This window comes from Macrobrachium rosenbergii, chromosome 3 (genome assembly GCF_040412425.1).
Source record: "Macrobrachium rosenbergii isolate ZJJX-2024 chromosome 3, ASM4041242v1, whole genome shotgun sequence".
NCBI lineage: Eukaryota > Metazoa > Arthropoda > Malacostraca > Decapoda > Palaemonidae > Macrobrachium > Macrobrachium rosenbergii.
In genome coordinates, this window is record NC_089743.1 from 31,663,672 (window position 1) to 31,687,053 (window position 23,382).

The 23,382-nt window shown below is 34.9% G+C and overlaps 1 protein-coding gene across 1 annotated transcript in view; it reads right to left on the bottom strand.

Moving 5' to 3' along the window:
* The window catches only part of trol (terribly reduced optic lobes), a 1,293,721-nt gene that overhangs the window by 1,146,801 nt on the left and 123,538 nt on the right, over nucleotides 1-23,382 (bottom strand). The window contains exon 3 of the mRNA XM_067129897.1: nucleotides 20,041-20,127. Within this exon, the coding sequence (XP_066985998.1) occupies nucleotides 20,041-20,127 (87 nt within the window). The remainder of the gene's footprint in view (nucleotides 1-20,040; nucleotides 20,128-23,382) is intronic.

Below are 23,382 nucleotides of genomic sequence, written 5' to 3' on the forward strand. Positions count from 1 at the left end.
GTTTCTGGTTATTTTTACGTCACCCCCTTCCCACCCCACCCCATTTGGTGCTAGTGATGTCTTACCCCCACAGTATTCTTTCCCCCAGATAGTAAGTTACATATATATATATATATATATATATATATATATATATATATATATATATATATATATATATATATATATATTATATATATATATATATATATATATATATATATATATAATATATATACACCAAGTTTGGTTGAAATTGCTCAATGCATTTCAGAGTTATGCTGAACATATACATACATACATATATATCCATTTATATATATATATATATATATATATATATATATATATATATATATATTATATATATATATATATATATATCCATATATATGACATGGATGGAATATAACATGCTATTCCTACATACCAAGTGCTCTTGCCACATCTTTTGAAACATACACACACACACTATATATATATATATATATATATATATATATATATATATATATATATATATATATATATATATATATATATATATATATATATATATATATATATATATATATATATATATATATACATATATATATATGTGTGTGTGTGTATGTACATATTTTCCCTAGATAAGGCAAGTATGGTAACCTAGGCCTGGAATATTTCCCAAACTGAAAACTGTCTTCTTCCTTCCAAGTCCTTTACAGGTAGTTTATTTATTAGTGCATTTTACGTAATTCTGTGTTATAAGTAATGCTAAGCCCAACTTTTCTATATAATTTGTATGTGTATGCAAAATGTCGGTGCAGGATAGGCCCACATTTTAGATGTTTGCTCTATGCCTACTTATTCCATCTTGCTATCAAATATCAAAAAGAACTTCTATGAATAACATGGATATTTATTTAGCGCACTTACGAAAAGTCACAGAACTGTTGAATTGTGGATATAACCTTAAAAAGGCATTCAAAGTAATAAAATACTGCTATAAAGTGCTTACTGCATTTTGAGAGGCCCCGAGCCCAGGAAATTACTGTTCTTCTCCAATGAAATATTGTTGACTGTTCATTTTACCCACCTGTAACATTGCGCATGCAGCAATTTTTGTCACCTCTGCGTTTTAAGTACTAATCAGTCTTTAGAAAATGCTAATAATTACAAGTTTCTTCTAATTTTTGTTATGATTTGTTCAAACCTACATTAAAATGTATGGAAACATAAGAAGTTAGAAGTTCTACATGAAAAACTGTGTATACGACGCATTTCAAGGCGCTGACTTCGGCAACCCTTCCATTTAATTTTGGGCTTACGAGCAAAGTTTTTTCATAAGTCTCTCTGCTCAATAGCATTATTAACAAACATAACATCCTTTATGTTTACTTTCAAATATCCATACAAAACAGGTGGTTTCACCTGGACGTCACAGTGCGGTGGCCAGGAGTACAAGCCTCACTCAAGCCTTCACAGATTTCACTGGCAACCGCGACTTGACTTGTCAGTGAGGGATGGTTGGCGTCGAGGTCCCAATAGGTCTACCAGCCGAGTCACCAGCACCCACTGCCTGGTTCTTCCTGGTCCTAGCTTGGGTGGATTAGGGTGGATTGGATCAAGTGTGTTTATGTTTGAACTTTGGGGCACTGTGCTCCAGCGCAACGACCTGTCCCTTGCCTCTGCAGCTCATGAGCTGCCATTAAACCCTACATTCTCTTATTGCCATTTAATCACTAACATTAACTTTCAACATTCACAACTTACAAACAATTTAAAACTATCTCATTAGTATCTGCACTTTCACCATTCAGCAGTGTAGCACCTACAAATCGTAGCCATTTCGCACTTATTTTCCATCCCTTTTCCTATCCTTTAATTTTGCACCTCCATCTGATGTACTTTTTCCTGTTTTTCGAATCACTCCACAATGATATTAAATAGACAAGGAAACAAACCACACCCTTGTCTATAACCCATACTTACACCAAGCCATTTACTCTCCCGTCTACTTATTCTAACAGATTTGCTTTCATCACAAAAAGTTTTAATAATTCTAAATCCCTTATCCCACCATACATACATCCTCAGCATCTTCCACACTGTATCTGTCAAATCTATCATAGGATGTTTTTTCTATCCTAGTACCTACATATAAAAAACTTCGCAAATAATTTGTTCATGATAAACATTTACATACAAATCCCTTCCTTGTCTAAATTTACTCTGCTCTTTCCCCATCAATTCTTATGTCTTGTGCATTACTATCTCAATTAAAATCCCGACATACACCTTCTCCGGAATTCTAAATAATGTAACCTCTAAGTAAAGAAATGGATATGATTAGTAGAATGCAGAAGTATGGCCTTTTGCTGAGAAGCATCAACATTTACAATTATGTCATGAAGAAGGTAATTCCACAACTTTGCAGCAAAAGGGATTAAAGATTTTTGGTGTTAGTAAAGTGACTTGATGGCACTTGGCAGATTAGAAGCAGGTTTTCAGACAATAATAAGTAAAACATTTAACGCCTCTTGGCAATATCGCTCCAAGTAGCTGTGCAATATACGTACATACACACACATATATGTGTCCATACATATAAAAGATAAAAGAATCAGAAAACCTACACGCTAAGGGCCCTGCACAGTTTTTCTTTCCTACAAATAACAAAGATCCCTAGCTCATTTTTTTGCGTTGCCCAACATCTGTTACACTGCAACATGTGAAAGGTTTCTATTTCAGTTATATCTGTCAAAGGATCGCTTCTAAAAAAAATATGGTATCATCATTACAGAACAAGGTCTAAAAGGCAGAAATGTTCAAAAGATAAGTTAATATGGAAGTGTGGGGAGTATAACTGGCAGTCAAACAAATCCATTTACACGCAAATTTAAAGTATGATATGATCATATTTTATTGCTATAAAAATTTACTTTAGCCCGTTAACTGCAAGATTCGTCATCTACAACACAAACAATACATTTAACTTAAGTGAAAGAAACCCAAAACCTGGCAGTGAAACGATTCTACCAACCTCATTGACAAGGCAATGACAAGAAGGCAAAGGAAGGGAATGATGTATTATAACCGATTAAAAAAATACTTTGAGGATCCACGCTTTTCATCGGCCCAACAATTAAAATTTTTAAACAAATTTTCAAATAAAAATCTTAGGAGCAACAGTACACCTACACACACAGATTATCTAATCCGACGCCATATCCCAGGATTAGTTACCCATAGTCCCCAGGTCACCTCGTCCTTATCAGAAGTAATCTCACTGAAGCCCTAAATCCCATCCATAATATATATGTATATATATGGTCACATTTATGAATATGTTGCTACCATGAATTTGCAGAGCCGGAAGCATATTATCGCGGCATTACATGAATTACTTGACGTTAAACTGTTACTTATGGCATAAGGATATTCGGAAGAAAATCAAAACACAGAAACTCTACTACCACAGGAAAGCAAACGGAAGTGCCACATTTAATACCCTATTCAACAAGGGAGATAAGAATCGAAAGAATGATGAAAAAATGTTGCATTATCCCTCTGCCTTTAGTCTTTTTGCTGAACTGAACATGACTTAACAAAACAAATGAACCTGTTCCTAAAAATAACATACACGAAAAGTCTAACTTGGGTAAGACTTGCAATGGATATAAAGCGCTTCAAAATCCTATTCTGGCAATTTACAATCTTGAGGCTGAAGGTAATTGGTTCCCCCAAAATACTTTCTGTAATCTCATTCTGTTATGAACTTCCCGAGATATTAATCTGTCAGGTAAGGGTGCGCCCACCCTACAGTAAAATGTGTCAAACACACGTTGGAAACTTATCATTTACAATATCACTAACAATCAACGTCCGTAAGTGGAGAATGAATCTTCCATAAACGCAGGATAATCAAAGTATTTTATAAGGCACCAGCTAGGACTACCAATAAATCGTTGGCTTGCATCTAACCTGATAACAGAAGAGAATAGAGAATTTAGGCCATAGGCCAAGCGCTGAGACCTATGAGGTCGTTCAGCGCTGAAATGGAAACTGCCAGTAAAATTGTTTGAAAGATATAACAGGAGGACAATCTCGTAGTTGCACTATGAATCAACTGTTAGGAAAGGGCAGAAGAAAGAGAATATGAACGGAGGTACAGTTAAAAGGAATGAAAGGGGTTACAGCTACAGCTGAAGGGTCGCTGCAAAGAACATTAAGCAATGCCTACAGAGCACTTAAATTGTCAAAGGGTGTTCATGACATGTTTACTGTAGTGTGGACGCACCCTGACAAATCTCTAGAACTTCCAAACACTTCAGTGCCTACAAGGCTTTCTAGAATGTCAGGTCCTTTACTGACAAATCAAAATACTGACATAACTCCGGAGTTTACAAAACCGACATGTTGGTCACTACCACAAGTATATATATATCCTGGAACCGGAAGGCCCTCGGCTACCGGTGCCGCTAAGCCAAAATCCAAATCTGAGAGCTTTCTTTGAGTTCGAAATCTGTCACCACTCATACAGCAGCTTTGTATGAAGACCTCTATAAGCAGCTGTTTTCAGGACTATTTCCAGAGACCAGCTGTCAACATGAAATGTGCTTTCACACTCGCTAGGGGATAAATATCAAGCACAAGGCAGATGATAAGAACTTTCACCATGCCGTAAAATATGGAAACGAAACACCTGATAAAAGAAAACACCTACATGATGCCCCAAACTTGCTAAATTTGAACTTGAAAAGATACACAATTGATACATAAACAAATTATGTACAAGACCGTGGATTCAAATATAAGATCATATAAATAGATATAAACCAATGAGAAACAACACTGTAATGGTCGCAAGGGCCTTAAAAAGAAACAGCAGAATTCATGAATGTTTTGATAAAGGTGGCCCTGACCTCGCGTCTGAGGGCCAAAGATGAGTGAGGAGGGTTGAAGAACCGTTCTTTTATACAGCTGTGAAGTTCCCATTTAATTTGAAGCCTAGATGGAATCACTGCATAAAACAAATTAAGAAATATCTTGAGAAAATATAACAATATCGTAATTTACGATCCGATATAAAAGATTTATATAAACGAATTGAGTTATTACACAAAATTTAGCCAAAGCGTCTTAGGAGATCAACCCCGAGAGAGAGAGAGAGAGAGAGAGAGAGAGAGAGAGAGAGAGAGAGAGAGAGAGAGAGAGAGAGAGCAATCTGCCCTATTGACAAAAGTCTCAAGAAAATCGCTGGGATTCCCAACCACATATTTAGGATTTCTAACTGGGAAGTGAATTACCACACGAATAAAAGCATTCAAAGTTTCTGAACGGTTATGAGGATTGGAGAGAAAGAACGAGAGGAGTTGGTGTAAATCTGAAAGGACCTGTGGAAGTGACAAGGTAATCAAGATGCTAAAGAATGGAAAGATGCCACAAGTAGACGGTATTACAAGCGATCAAAGTACCATTGACTGGATGACCTAGGTGTGTAAGGTATACCTGGATGATGGAGAAATAATTGCTCACTTGTGCAAACATAAAGATAGAAGTGACTGTAGGGATAGGAGGGCCAACACTTTCCCAAGTATACCTGGCAGAACATGCATCAGAATTGCGTTTGAGAAGTACAGCAGACTACAAAAATGACTGATAGCGAAATAGCAGTGTAAGCTTGCAGTGGTTCATGTTTACAACTGAAGCATTATTAGTTGTTGATAGGGAAGCTACATAGACTGGTAAAATGCTTTTAAAGTTCTTGAAATTGTAGGCAGTTGAAAGTGACTGTTAGCAGAGCAGGGTTATGAGAGTAAATAGAAGCCACGTGATACAGCAATAATGTTAATGTCATGCTGGTGTTTGGGAATAAATGTACCTGACATTGACAGAATGAACGAATAGGTGAATCACAGAGCAGGTGAAGCAAGGAAACTTGTAGGATCTCTGCAAAATGTTTTGGAAAAAGAGTAACTATAGATGCCTTAGTTTGAACATACAAAATTATATTTCTTCCAACTGTTCTTTCTGGTCGCGAAGTACGGATGAATGAGGAGGCAGTATTTGATATGAAATTTCCTACTGTATGTGTATAAAGGTTTGCATATGAGAAATGTGGATATTATGATGTATAAAGGTTGAAAGGGAGAGAAAAAGATTGAAGGCAGTTTGGCCAAATGGAGATAAGGAAAGACCATGGTTGCTAACAAGGACTTCCTTCCTTGCAATTTCCCTTATAATTCATTCATGTCATTCAAGAGAATGTTGTGATTCCTATAAAAAAAAAAATATCCAGAATTTGGGATCATGACTGTCTTGCCTGAATGATTAAGTCGACTCATTTTCATACAAAGGTCTACAATTAATGTTGGTTCAGCAAGTAGACAACTGATTTCTGCAGAGAACCATTAAACCCCCTAAAAAGTTATCGCATCCCCCTAAGGTAATAAATAATTAGGCACTGTATCAAGTAATCTTGGTTTCCAAATAGCCCTCCTAATTTTTAGGTTTCGTCATCAGAACTGTACTGTGTAAAAATGAGAACTCAACCAGACCATGAACTAAGTTATATAAAACCAGCCATAAGTTAAGTATACCTTAGTTTTACCAGACCACTGAGCTGATTAACAGTTCTCCTAGGGCTGGCCCGAAGGATTAGACTTATTTCACGTGGCTGGCCCGAAGGATTAGACTTATTTTACGTGGCTGGCCCGAATGATTAGACTTATCTTACGTGGCTAAGAACCAATTGGTTACTTAGCAACGGGACCTACAGCTTATTGTGGAATCCGAACCACATTATAGCGAGAAATGAATTTCTATCACCAGAAATAAATTCCTCTAACTCTTCATCAGCCGGCCGGGGGAATTGAACTCCGGCCCATCGAGTGACAGTCTGAAGCTCAACCGACTCAGCCAACGAAGGGCTAAAAATACCCTTTGTTCTCACGGTAAATTTCTTTTTTTTAAGTTCTGTGCCTGCAATTTTACAGGCCTCCACAATCCGTTGCTCCATGAAGAACTTTACACAGGTAGTCAAAGGGCACATTAGGAAATTAAGCCCTTCGGAAGCAGTCCAGCAACAAATGGGTCAATCCAGTTCTTTTCTATGGCATGTTTTTCATATCCTTTTTTTAACTTGCAAATCTTCTATCACATACTTAGCAAAGCATCTGTGATAATACATATATATATATATATATATATATATATATATATATATATATATATATATATATATATATATATATATATATATATATATATATATATATATATATATATATATATATATATATATATATATATATATATATATATATATATATATATATATATATATATATATATATATAGTGAGCATTTGACAGGACTGTTGAACAAAAGTCATTTATTAAAATGAAGTGCGGATGGTGAATGTGGACAAAAGAAGAAAAGAAAAATGTTGCAGCTGTTTTGTGGCACCTTTGGCGTAAGAAAAACTCACAGGAGAAAAGTGGGGCGATGTCTCAATGAGTTTCGAGATGGTCTAGTCCTAGGAATGGAAGACGATTAAGTGGGAAACACCGCCTGTAAAATTCAGCGATGTTAGGAGGGAAGAGTAGAGGGGTTCCAGGTAGTTTTAGATGGATAGAGTGGAAGAGGTATGGGAATGGATGAGCCTTACTACCCAGGAAGTGTGAGAGTGCATGAAAGATAAGTGGTTAATTGTGTAGCGTGCATAGGAGGTTCGACAAGCAGCTGATAATCTTATTCCATGATTGTATAAGGTAGCTGCTCTGTTCTTTTTTCTTCTGAAGCCACCATCTACAAGAAACAGTTTCACGAGAATTTTATACGTTATATATATATATATATATATATATATATATATATATATATATATATATATATATATATATATATATATATATATATATACACATATATATATATATAAATATTTGTATATATATAACACAAACCACACCTTGATACAACCATATGTAATGTTAGGGTAATTAATAGGACGTTGGAAGTTGGAACCTTAACCAATATGTACATTTCTAAGTGAAAGAAAAGGCCTACTAATCTTGTCAAATGGAAAAAATCGCTTTCTCTCTCTCTCTCAATGATTTTGGCTCTGGCAACTAACTGCAAAACGGAGATTCAAGGAGCCAAAGACATGTTCCCTCCGATAAATCGATAAAGCCAAAATTCTTTCGTATTGCAGTTAAATCGTCGACCATACGATAAATTGCTTTTTCGATAAAACGTAAATCAAATATGAGTTCCCGTTTTCCTTGAATCCCCTGTCATTCTGATTGAATAAAAGGGGACAGAAAGAGAAATGGGCTGAAATTACCTCGCCGTCCATACGTTCACTCAACTTCTCTGTGTACTCACACACACACACACACACACACACACACACACACACACACACACACACACATATACATATATATATATATATATATATATATATATATATATATATATATTGTCCCCAAATTGGGTAATTTCAAAAAATAAGACAGTTGATTCACAGAGAAAAAACACAACTGTCATGCATAGTGGATAGTGGATGTCTCCTGCGCTGAAAACTCTCTTACCACTAGTCGTTTCATATACCTTCATTGAAGGCTCGCCAGCAGAGTTAGGAAAGAAGGCTACCAAAGATCAGGCGGGCATCCATCAAACCCTACCAAACATATTACGTAGTTCGCCTCTGACTTAAACGAGCTCTCTCAAGCTTTCTGTATGTCCAGGCCTTCCCTCTTCACTGATTGTTACACTTCATCTACCCAGAATTTAACAGATCTTCCTCCACACCTCCCTCTTTGTATTTCTTAATTAAATACTTATTTTTTTCACTAACGTATCGTCCTCCATTCTTTTGCACATAAAACATCAAAACACTGATCCACCATTACACCTACGTTAACATTGTACAATTGTTTTATGTATTTCGAATACCTTACCATTTCATTTCTTCTTATGCCACAAATTTTACACAAATAATTATTCTCCACAACAACCCTTTTCTTTCATTCGAATTCAACATACACACGTCACTACCATACAGGATTCTAACTATTGTGTGATTGGCTGTTTCCTCTTCCAGCAATTATCCATTATCCATACAGATCAACCGCTTCCATTCTTTCATAAAACACCGATTGCTCCATCTTCATGGCTTCCATTTCCACTTATAGCCTTACTATTCCAGCCATTTACTCTCAACTTCCTCTTGCAAATATTTTCAAACTCTCACTAGTTTCTGCATTTTCTTAACACTCTCCTCAATTAGTTGTGCATGATCTGCAAACATCAGCCATTCCATGCTATATTCATAACCCATCTGCTTATCCCAAACTCTGGACATGCTTTAATTTCCTCTCTCACTTCCCGTATTACACCATAAAAAAGTAATGGCATGGACACATAACATGCCCTTGGCTCAGGGTTTCTTTTATACCAATGCAATCACTTTCCAGTCTACATAGTCTAATACTAACACTGCTTTCATTGAAAAAAAAAAAATATATTACTCCCAATCATTTCTTTCTATTCCATACATCCTCTGCATCTTCCACATCTCCGCCAATTTTATCATAAGCTTTTCCAGGTGCATATAATGCCATTTAGTTTTTTCCTTTACTTACAAGTTCTCACAGTTGTTTCACACTACACGCAATTCTCACACCCTCTACCTTGTCCAAATTCACAGCTTTCACCCGTCATCGATGCCGTCATCTACTTTTCTTTAAATAGTGTTTTTAATCATAGACCTCAATTCATCAATTGTCTCCTTATGACCTTTTCTCACTTCCTTCTTATTAAACTTCCATTTACATCAACATTTTCACTCCTTCCACTCCACGTTAAATTTATATCTTAACATCCAGTTCTTACCAATACATCCATCAACTTGCTCTCTTATCTACTCTGTACTTACACCTGCATAAACTTGCCTTTTGCTCACTTTGTATTGCACATAAGAATCAAACTCTCTGGCTTGCCATTTTCTCTTTTCTAAAGATACTTATATTCTTCTACGGAAACCATATATTCCCGACAATCAAGGCGGCCCCTCCAAGCGCATTTCCATGACTCTCTCCACTCTTGTATACTCTAGGAGCACCTCCTCTAAGCACCCACATTTTCTCTTTCACCTGCATTTGTATTTAAATCATCTAGAAAAACCAAACTTTCATATTTACCAAATGGAGGGTACAGAATCAGCCTCCCAAAAACTCTCTTTTAGCCTCATTTTTTCCTACTCCTGGACCACATACACTCATCACAAACTTTTCTCTTTTCACAATATCTTACCCATATAACCCTCAGGCTAATAAATTTGTACTCTTTCTCCAATCCATTGAGTCTTTTGACACAAAGTGCTGCCCTTTTCCTTGCTCTAAGCCTTTCAGCAATCCATTACAATAAATTTTGTGCTTACCACTCCTGCACACACCGCCCTACAAACTTCAAACCAATAAACGTTTTCTCAACTGAAACCTACAAGTAAAAAAAAAAAAATTCTCTTCTGCACTAAATACAGCCACAATGTAAACCGTTTTATGTTTTCCTCTATCTTTTGCAGCCACGGTAAACTTTTCCGTGTCTTAATATGACTGAAGACTGCAATTACACTGACATCATCATGAATCTTGATTACGTTTTTCAATTGTTTTTTCTCTCTTCATTTGGCCTATTAATCGACACTGCGCTACATTGAAATCTGTTGCACAATTTTTCCCAATATTTATATTAACATTCAATAAAGTAACTTAATGAATTTATGTAGGAAGTTTTAAAACAATACTGCCCTCAGCAGAAGGGGTGTTTTAATAATAATAATAATAATAATAATAATAATAATAATAATAATAATAATAATATAATAATAATAATAATCTGGCCTAATGTCAACCAACATCTTCGCCACACTGGCGGGGACCATTGAAACCCACTCCATAGTTAATACTGCATCAACAAGGCCTTAAAGCCATTAATAATAATAATAATAATAATAATAATAATAATAATAATAATAATAATAATAATAATAATAATAATAATAAGCATTTTGCTCATTTAAACATTCTTTATGGCGATATAAAACGAAAGTGGCTTTATGAACTTATTCCAACTACTGTATTTTACATCAATTTGATGTTCACTAAAACTCATAGATAATGAGAACTGAACTATAAATCCAGAAATTTAGCCACACATACACACACACGCATATATATATATATATATATATATATATATATATATATATATATATATATATATATAGATAATAGATATAATATATATATACATATATATAAATTATATATATATATATATATATATATATATATATATATATATATATGTATATGTATATGTGTGTGTGTGTGTGTGTGTGTGTGTGTGTGTGTGTGTGTGTGTGTGTGTGTGGCTAAATTCGTGGATTAATAGTTCAGTTCTCATAAGCTAAAGCACTAGTGAGTACCAAATCGCTGTAAAACATTGTAGTCTGAATAACTTCATAAAAGCCACTTTCGTTTTATATCGCCACAAAGAATGCTTAAATGAGCAAAACGCTTATTGTTATTATTATATATCATTATTATTACCCATACATTATTATTATTATTATTATTATTATTATTATTATGTGTTATTATTATTATTATTATTATCAAAATACTACTATTGTTATTAATATCAATATGGGCTGTAAGGCCTTGCTGATGCAGTATTGACTCAGGAGTGGGTTTAATGTAAATATATTTATCTATTTCAATTCACTCCAATCATCATACATTAAGGCCCGGTAGATTATCAAACTTCCGATAACTGCTGATTCAAACTTGAGCTTTGTGTTACTCCATTAAAGAAAGACTGTTGCATTTTCATTCCGGAAGAAGAGAAAGACGCAGAAAGACTGAGCTAACTCAGCCATAAGACTTAATACGTGCTGGTATATGGCTACCCTATGTCACCATTATCTGCCACAAAAATCAAACCTAAAAAAAATCATTAGGTATTTGGTGCGAGTGGTGGCGATCACTGCAGTTGAAGAACGCTGCGTCTGGCTGTGAACTCGATAGTGGCTACTAATGAATGCTAATTGCCCTGATGCATAAGGCCCCCGGCCTATTGCTGAAACTCTCGACAGAACTTAGGTGACTGGTGCAATCGGTACTGGGCTAGAATTGCACCCGACAAGTCAACAGTGTGTGTGTGTGTGTGTGTGTGTGTGTGTGTGTGTGTGTGTGTGTGTGAGAGAGAGAGAGAGAGAGAGAGAGAGATCGTATTTCTATTATATTTATTGATATCGGAAATTATATTGCTTCGGTAAGTTAATGAATTTATGTAGGAAGTTTTAAAACAATAAAAAGCAATAATAATAATAATAATAATAATAATAATAGTAATCTGGCCTAATGTTAACCAACATCTTCGCCACACTGGCGGGGACCATTGAAACCACTCCATAGTTAATACTGCATCAACAAGGCCTTAAAGCCATTAATAATAATAATAATAATAACAATAATAATAATAATAATAATAATAATAATAATAATAATAATAATAATAATAATAATAATAATAATAATAATAATAATAAGCATTTTGCTCATTTAAACATTCTTTTGTATAAAACGAAAGTGGCTTTTATGAAATTATTCCAACTACTATATTTTACATCAATTTGATGTTTACTAAAAACACATAGATTATGAGAACTGAACTATAAATCCACAAATTTAGCCACACATACACACACACACACGCATATATACATACATATATATATATATATATATATATATATATATATATATATATATATATATATATTATATATGTATACATATGTGTGTGTGGTTAAATTCATAGTCTGAGTAAGTTCATAAAGCCACTTTCGTTTTATATCATACAAAGAATGCTTAAATGAGCAAAACGCTTATTATGTATTATTATTATTATTATTATTATTATTATTATTATTATTATTATTATTATATATCATTATTATTACCCATACATTATTATTATTATTATTATCACCATCAAAATACTACTATTGTTATTAATATCAATATAGGCTGTAAGGCTTTGTTGATGCAGCATTGACTCAGGAGTGGGTTTAATGTAAATATATTTATCTATTTCAATTCACTCCAATCATCATACATTCAGGCCCGGTAGATTATTAAACTTCCGATAACTGCTGATTCAAACTTGAGCTTTGTGTTACTCCATTAAAGAAAGACTTGCATGCTCATTCCAGAGGAAGAGAAAGACGCAGAAAGACTGAGCTAACTCAGCCATAAGACTTAATACGTGCTGGTATATGGCTACCCTATGTCATCATTATCTGCCACAAAAATCAAACCTAAAAAAAATCATTAGGTATTTGGTGTGAGTGGTGGCGATCACTGCAGTTGAAGAACGCTGCGTCTGGCTGTGAACTCGATAGTGGCTACCAATGAATGCTAATTGCCCTGATGCATAAGGCCCCCGGCCTATTGCTGAAACTCTCGACAGAACTTAGATGACTGGTGCGATCGGTACTGGGTTAGAATTGCACCTGACAAGTCAACAGTGTGTGTGTGTGTGTGTGTGTGTGTGTGTGTGTGTGTGTGTGTGTGTGTGTGTGTGTGTGAGAGAGAGAGAGAGAGAGAGAGAGAGAGAGAGAGAGAGAGAGAGAGAGAGAGAGAGAGAGGATTACAAATGCCAGAAAATCTAAGATTACTTACCGTCATTTTATTGATGACTGTTTTGTAAGCAAGATAAAAACAAAGAAGAGATGAACGTATCCCACCTGAAGAAAAACAAATATTTAATGAGGCTTCATTGGAAAAGGACCACCACTTTGAGATCTCTACGAGTACAGCGCTATTCCTCAAGCAGACAAGGCGTCTCTGGCTGTTTACATAAATTCACCGCAGAGAGCGAATCACGGCTAACATCTCTTAAGCATATTAACTAAGCCTCTCTTTATCTCTCTCAATCTGCCATACCCCTGCGGTATTTTCAAGGAGGTGCTATCACTGAGAAAAAACAATGACAGGAGCATAAAAAATGAATGGTTTTTGTAAGACAGCAACCACATTCGCTCCTTCCCAAAAATTAATAAACAAGACGATATTGAAAGCCAAATAAAACAAATTTGGTAACATATTTTATAATTATAAACATGTATATATATATATATATATATATATATATATATATATATATATATATATATATATATATATACAAAAAGGACCTCAATCAAACTGGATGGTATCTAATGGAGTTTTTATTCAAAAAGTTACAAGGATTTGTACGGATACTTGATAATGTGGACTGTTTGTCCAAGAAAGCTTGTAACTTTTTGAATAAAAACTCCATTAGATACCATCCAGTTTGAATGAGGTCCTTCTAACTTCTACTAATGCACAGAACAATTGTGTATGTGATAAAGTTTATATATACATATATATATATATATATATATATATATATATATATATATATATATATATATATATATATATATATATATATATATATATACACTCATTATACATACATACATACATATATATATATATATATATATATATATATATATATATATATATATATATATATATATATATATATATATATATATATATATATATATATATATATCTGTACCACAACGAAATGAAACACGAGGTACAGTTCTGACCAGAGTCGTTTTTAGTTTTCCAAGACATCTCTAAGAGGACTAATACACTGGTAGAAATTCTCTGTACGGTGACTACAAACGAACGTAGAACCGGTTGCAAAAATATCCACACCTGAGCTAAGTGTTCCATTCACAAATCTTGTTTGGTATTCAGGTCAGGTCAAACCTTTGCTGTTAGGCCCAGGTAAATTACCTTGCTGAAAGTTTATACATTCTTGGCTGATATTCATATTCTTATAAAAGCTTTCTTTCACGAAAATGGATTTAATTATACTTCTTTCCGTTATATTACCGGAATAAACTATCTTTTTAGCCCCTGGCCAATTGATGGCACACAACATGAACGAAAAATGAACTGTCCTCCCGCATTTATCTTACCATTTTCTACGCTGTTCTATTCTTCCAAACGATTTTCCAGTTTGACTGATATGAAAACTGTCGCAAGACTTATATGGGATTTTTTTTTATTATCAAGCTTACTCATGAGAGTTCTTTTATAAGAGCTTTTCTATTTATTGTATTACTGTTTTTCAATACTATATTAACTCCAAAGTTGTTGAGGAGATGGTGAATATCTTTAAATTTTTACCATATGGTAGTACAAACCAGTTATTTATGTTGCATGTTTTTCATTCATTATCATAAAAATTCCTTTTCGCGTTAATTGATGCATCGTCAAATACAAAACATTTTTTTCAACATCAATAATTTCAAGACACAAAATACGTAATACTCTTAAAACATGACTGAGAGAGCTGATTTCTGTACTTTATTGCTTTGGTAAGAATAGAAATGTAAGTAAGTAGAACTATTGGTAGCTCTTCGGTACAATATTTCACCCCATTACTGCATCTGTGTATTCAGGCAATCCAAATATTGGTATGCTACCGACACTTTCCATTTCCAGAGTGAATTTTATTAATGGGACCGATTCATATAATCTAATAAAGTATGTATTCACATTTTCGGTCTCTGTCTAAATACTTATGATGCCGTCTGCATACAGAATGATATTTCTAGCTAGTGAAGACCACAAAGTATTTGGAGAAACACCAGAAGGTATTTAGGGAATCCCATAATAGTAGCCAAAAGTACCATTAGATGTCGTTCGAGGGAAGGTGGTGCCCGATTAGATCAGGACTACAAGGCGAGCCAAGATATCAAATTAGTTTGCAGTGCTGTTAAATAGCCGAAACTAATATCTTGGTAAACAACCCAATTTCCCTCTAAAACTTATCATATTGTGATACTATTATCTAAACTCTACGGTTACTGAATCTGAATTGCCACGAGACTCGTCTTCTTATATATGTCACTCTTCATAATACACTCTCGAATCTACCCATACTTCATTTACTATAGTTATCAAATTTTTCTTCTCTTTTCATTTCCTCTCCAAATCACATTTAGCTTTTCTATCCTGGCTTTATTTACTTGCAAAGTTGTCCATTTGCACGAACTTAATTTGGAGCATCATGTATGTATGTATGTATATAAATTTATATATATATATATTTATATACTATATACATACATATATATATTATATATACTATATATATATATATATATATATATATATATATATATATATATATATATATATATAATTTGTATGCAAGGGTGGCTGTGATAAGTGAACTAAATACCTAGGTAGGAGAGAGAGAGAGAGAGAGAGAGAGAGAGAGAGAGAGAGAGAGAGAGAGAGAGAGAGAGAGAGAGAGAGAGAGGTAACAAGTCCCTAGAATAAGGGCGAATGGACGGTCTCATGAGGTAATATGTTCGGAAAGGGCTTCATTGTTGTAAATACTTTGATATCCAAAGGAGAATTTCATTCATAAGTTTACCTACTGGTTTGCGCTCCTTCTGCCAGACTCGTTTCTCTGGTGACTAACAAAGTCGGTCATTAAACTACATTATCTGATCTTTGTCAATAACTGGAGCATTGGGTAAGTACTATCTTGAGATTTTTTACTCGGCCATATTTTACCTCTCTCCACTGCTTGCTAGTTGCTGCTAATAGGTAATTTATGATTATGCTCCGAGGATTATTTATATTCCAGGTTAACTGTAAATGACATTTGGATGAAAGCAATTTCACTTCCATTTTAACTGCCAGACCACGTAAGTCACCAAATCCTACGGTTATGCTAAGTAGGGTTTCGGCTCTTTAATTAAGCCAGGAACATGAATCACGCAGAAATACCACCTGAAGAGCTCATACTTACTTCAACGTCAAATCCTGTTGAACATATTTTCATCAATCACAAATAAAAAATTTTTTTCATCATCTGATTCAAATGAAATCTTAAAAGATTAAAATTCAGACCTTCTTTGTATAGCTAATGATTAACTTGAGCTTACCAAAGACCGCGGTATTGGTGTGTGGTGTTTTGATCTATCAGGCCTGAAACCACTGCCTCCCGAATGACATATTCCGATCTCCCACAATCAAATCTTGCATCTCTGGTCACTTAGCCTAGCCTTCCCTAAGATTTCGTAGAAATCCATACATCTTTCAGCGTAATCCAGGCAACAGGCTAATAAACCACCTTAGCAGAAATAATGATTCTGCTGGAACACCAATATGAACAACTGATACTACTAAATGAACTTGGGAACTATCAACTGCAAGAACAGGAGAAAAAATACACGCAGAAAGAGAAGGAAATCTGAAAATCGATACATAAACACCGTATGCTAATCAAACCAATAACGACAACCCGTCCGTCCATTTATGGAATACCTCAAAGTGTACATGAGCGGAAAGAAGGAGAAACGGCTGAATTCAGTGATGGAGATCACGCAAATGCCAGGAAAGAGGCAGACTCGTTAGAGGAATGGAACGCATCATTATTCATCGCTGGATCATGCCCAGACTGCAAAGATTCGCCACACGATTCCGTGCTAACCCTTCTCCACATTTCCACCTCCACTTACACTTCGGATGAGAGAGAGAGAGAGAGAGAGAGAGAGAGAGAGAGAGAGAGAGAGAGAGAGAGAGATATGCAAACTGTCCAAAACGGGATGCTTTTAAGGTAAAATTCATTGACTTGTCATCCTCACATAAGTATGTATGCTAAAACATAAATATACGAGTACTTACATGCCCACCAAATATCAGTCTCGGGAAAACTACGTCTGATACTCTGTTCATATTCTATTTTCAAGCCCATACAAATCACTAACCACATTACAAAATAAATGTAATTTGCTTGCATAGGCATGCATATAAGTAGGCAGAGTATGCCTATACATACATTGAGTGTATGTATGTATGTATGTGTATATATATATAAGATATTTTTCATCGCATCTCACTTTTTATATAGAGGAATTACTCAATATAAGATGAAAGCGATAAAAGTCAACTAAACACAATACTATTCCTCTTGTTAATTCCACACCAACACACCGGTTTTCTTACTTCTGAAAATGTGGACCTCCACATCTATCCCCTCCAAGAAATGTCCACACCAGTGGGTCTCCAAATAAGTTGACGGGTTTGGACGTACAAACGAGGTAATTCGAACATTCCTGTAGATATGTTCGAAGCAATATAACAAGCATGACTCAAAACCAGTTTACGTCTAAGAGTGTACGGAACCTGAAAAAAAATCTGTGCTGTTTCATCGTCTTCTATAAATAAAAAACAGCAAATATACCTTTACATATTTCTACATATGACTTTCCTCTTCCAAACGGTAACTCTACAATAGAAGGAATTGTTAGCCTGGAGACAGATCTGAGGCTGATGGCCCAAGTCAGTGATGCCTAAGGAGCTTTATTGCCGACGGCTTCTGGAATTCCTTTTAGGTCAGCCATTCCAAATACTCTTCAACGACACTCATCTACGCCATTGGTCTGGAGAACCAGTGGCACGCTTGTTTGCATATCTGCATGTATACATAACTCACATATTTGCATAAACAGGAAATCAAATCTTGAAAGTCACACACACACACACGAAATGCCAGAATAAGCACGCTGACGACCTTTATATTGAAATCATTTAGGAAAGTTACCTCTCCATGACTTCATATATCATGACCACAAAAACACACACAAGAAAAGTTTGCTGGAGAAATGTCGAGAAAATAATTCTGACTCCAAAAGTCGAAGGACTAACAACGTCATATCATGAAATATCCCAAATACAAATCCAGTATCAAAGAAATAGCCAACACAAGTAAGTTACAGTTTGATTTTGCTTGAGTCAATAATCTGATAACAACAATAACAATCATGGACAACATTAAATCGGAATAACAGAACAGATCAAACTAACGCACTCTCCTGTCAATATCATTTCATACATTTCCTTAGAGTGAGAGGAAACAGTCGGAGATCTGAAGAGAAATGTATATCTTCATCACACTTCTTCCGTATCAATAAAAATAGTAACCTGTTGCAAAGATGGAAATCTTCTAACCAGCTGCACCAGAAATGAATGAGGGTATATAAACAAAAGCGTGAAAGTAATCCACGCAGTGGTTTTGGCTCTTTACTTTGGTCATTATACTAGTGACCAAAACCCTGGCACTGGGTTCGCAACAGTAATCTAAGTGGCACTTTGAAACTTTCGTTTCTTCCTTCAAGTTCCTGCTGTGTTATAAATTTCAAAGTCGCAAGTTACTCGGTGCCAAAAGCCAGGGAAAGGATTATAAAATTGAAACTTAATAACACTATAACCTCACTTTGTAAAAGAAATTAACATTATACTGACTCTTAAATAATTCATCGAATTAACTCTGAGATGGTGCTTACAGCGGGTTTCAAATTTCTTTCCATGAAACAACCTTTTTCTTGTTATCTTGACGTCATGCTGGAAAAAGTTTGTATTTTCCACTCAGAGCTGCCAATGTTCTGATAGGCAAGGTATGTCTAATTCGTCAAGATGCTGCTGTACTATTCATGAAACTTACTGGATGCGGATCCCACAGCGGTGGCACGAATTGAAATTTGATGTTCCCGAAGGAATTGAGAAGCCACGACATCCTATTGCTCAAGCTTGACATACAATCCTTAGAATTCTCACAACTTCATTTCTACATGAAATTCTTGGAATATTACTGCTCAATCATTATCTTAATTTATGATATGGGTGTTTTAAAGCGCAAAAGCATTACTTTTTCAACTGGCTAATGCATTCGTTTCAGACTATCAAAATGCATACCTTATTACAATTTAAAAAACCAAGTCTTGGCTAAAATCTTAACCCGTTCCAGCACATGGCTCACCTATTCTAAAAAAAAACTAAAATGAATAAAATAACTGGTCATAGGCAAAAAAAAGGCATACGACTCAGCCCACTCTTTCCCTCCACTGCACTGTAATGAACCTTTTCTTACCTTTCTTCCCTCGAGCACTCCAGAATCCGCTTCCAGCACATAGGAAGTCTGTCTCGTTTCTGCACGGTTCTTTCCACTCTTCCCACACTGCAATAATGAGAAAAATATGTTCATATTCTTACGCAATTCATTTCACACACAATGAAAATTATTCGTGCTATTCTCACGACTAAGCCCCACAGTCAACTTACACAACTTGCACGAAACAATTTCTAAAGGAAAAAGCATAATTTCCCATTAAAAATGGAATATTCAAGTTAAAAAATCAATGGTTTAAGTTTTCGTTTCATCAACTCAAGCAAGGCAAAATTAATTCTAAAAACTATCAAACGAGATTTTACATCAAACTTAAGAGCATCTACTGTATGTAAGAGGACACCTACTGTATTCCCCATCTCTCTGGACAATTATCATCCCTAAACATCTAGCCCCCGGTATTTATGAAATTAGCGTACCTATTGAATAAATGTTAGAAATTTAACCCTTCGCGATTTACTGCGTTTAGCCCTCTAAAACCACTTCCTTGTTTGTTCTGGCCAACTTAAACTATGTAAGATACATAAGCGTCAGAGCAGTATTTGCTATGGCATGGCCAAGGGCCGTCTAAACTGCACGTTCTTTCACACTTAAGAACGTGCAGTTTAGACGGCCCTTGGCCATGCCACTAGCTCTCTTTCTGTAAGACTGGATAACTTGAGTTTTGGGTTCTACGATTGAAGATTAAGTACTTGAATCACAATAACCTTGGGCATAAAAGCCTCAAGTATACTCATTTTCTAATATGATATTGAATGCATTATAACTAGGGAATAACTTACATCCAAGTGGGAATTGAATATGATAAGTCCAAGAGCCCCGCCCAGGACTGAAACCTATGACTTTTGGGTTTAATACAGAGGAAACATGGACATTTCCATTCGCCATCAAGGGGGTCATCTTATGGGTCTGGTTTCTTTTGAATTTTCTAAAAAAAAAAAAAAAAAAATGCTAATTCAAGACCACTGCGTCCGGCAAACAAAAATGGGATCAAACAGCCAACTGCATGTACAATGGAGAAAGTTAAGTATACCTTAGGTTAACCAGGACACTGAGATGATTGACAGCTCTCCTAGGGGTGGCCCGAAGGATTAGACTTATTTTACGTGGATAAGAACCAATTGGTTACCTAGCAACGAGACCTACAGCTTATTGTGGAATCCCAACCACATTATACTGAGAAATGAATTTCTACCACCAGAAATAAATTCCTCTAATTCTTCATTGGCCGGCCGGAGAATAGAACGCGGGCCCAGCAGAGTGCTAGTCGAGAACGATATCGACCCGTCCAATGAGAAACCATGTACAATGGAGGAAGTGTCCAAGGAATTAATTCCCTCGGGGTTAAATATCCTACAACTGTTATTTCTGTAACCCTTAGCAATAATTTGAAGTCACTATAATATCAATAACTCTGTATAGAGCAAACACGTGACCTGATCTGTGTATAATAAGTGACCTGATATGGTTCTTTTTTCCCCCTCTCCCAGCAGAGAATTTTCCATCCTAATGCACAACAGCTTTTTCTTCAGAAGTGTAGGAAAACGACCTTTCTGAAAATTCGTCTGCCTTTAAACATAACGTCTGTAAGTACATATGTTCTTACTTACGCATACTTACTTAAACCTCATCCTCAAACGTAAACAAATTAAAGTGTGTGCACCAGCGGATTCAGAAAAATTTCATGGGTGGCACCAATTTACATACACACACATATATATATATATATATATATATATATATATATATATATATATATATATATATATATATATATATATATATATATTTTACCGAATCCATTATTATCATCATTACGATTATTGTTATTATTATTATTGTTATTTTTTCTTAAAATTTTATCGGCTGATTGATTATGAAATTTAGGTCTTGAAGACCAAGGGCCGGAACCCATCAGGATTATTCAGCGTCGTAATGAAGGTGAAATATATAAATTAATAATGATATGATTGATAATGAATAGGTGAATGATGATATACTAGTGAAATTCAGTGTTAAAATATGAATGCAAAAAATGAAGAATGATAGATAAAACCAACAAAAAATAAGTATATATTAAACTCTGATATTCAAAATATATACTTGGTATAAGAGTAAATATGACTAAAATCTTTATCAAATATACTGAAATCATATCTCATTATAAATTTTATTATTCTATAATAGATTTTTTTTTTTTTCCATTTTTATATTTCCCATTTATGTTAGTATTATCTAAATCTTTAATATTACTATTTTGTCATTATTTTTCATGGGGGGAACATGCCCAGGTGGCCCACCCAATTCACGAAGCATGTAAACAAAAATAATATTTTACACAGTATATTAAGATATCAAAACAAAACTGTACACTTATTTTCATTTCTAGGAATTTCTTTTTTTTAGATCTTCTGTCGGGAAGTAACAACAACTCGGACGATTGTCCTTCACTCTCACCAATTACAAGAAGACATAAAATAAAATAATTGGCTTATAAATCACATGAAATTGGTTGGACAATTTTCCCACACCTGCATTACGAGGCTAGTTTACTGCAAGCGCTTTGGAACGCACGAATCACCACTGCCCGGGGTAAAAAGTGGTGCAAAATTCAAACTACCGACGTATTAACCGAACGAAAACTTCTAATACACCGAATAAAATCCGAGTCATTCGGTTTGTCGGTTTCAATAATTACTGGATAAACTAACCCAGTATTGAAACCACAATCCCCCCTAACACTCCCAAATCCCTGTGGCAAGAAGGAAATGGGGAATATTTCAAAGAATATCAGCATGTCCTTTCGAGAAGGCTCATGTTACACTTTATGGTTCAATGAAACCTTAGTAATAAACAAGAGCTCTTATAATTCAGTAGGAATTGTTAAAATGAAAATCTTCGGCGTTATAGTCAGGGCCCTGACAAATATTACCCCTCTAATCCTTAGCAATCTACGTGTCATGTGAAAGCTTCTACAAGCCAGGGCATAAATTCAAAGATATGGCCCAGACAATTATTTTTTCTTCCTCGTCTTGTGATCTAGACTTCAAGTTCATAACAATGGTTTATGGTCTTAATTGAACCTATACTTACGTTTTTGTCATTATATTATAAAAATTCTTCCTTAAATCTTTTATCACAATCATTCTCTCTTTTGTAGCTTACTTGTCTCTTGAACAGCTTCATAGCACACCTCCTGGTCCTAAGCAACCTGCGTAAAGTGTGACCTATTAAAATACATTTTCTGACTCAAACAGATGTTTCTTTCATCATCTGCCTGTGATGTAAAACTTGCTAAAATGTGCT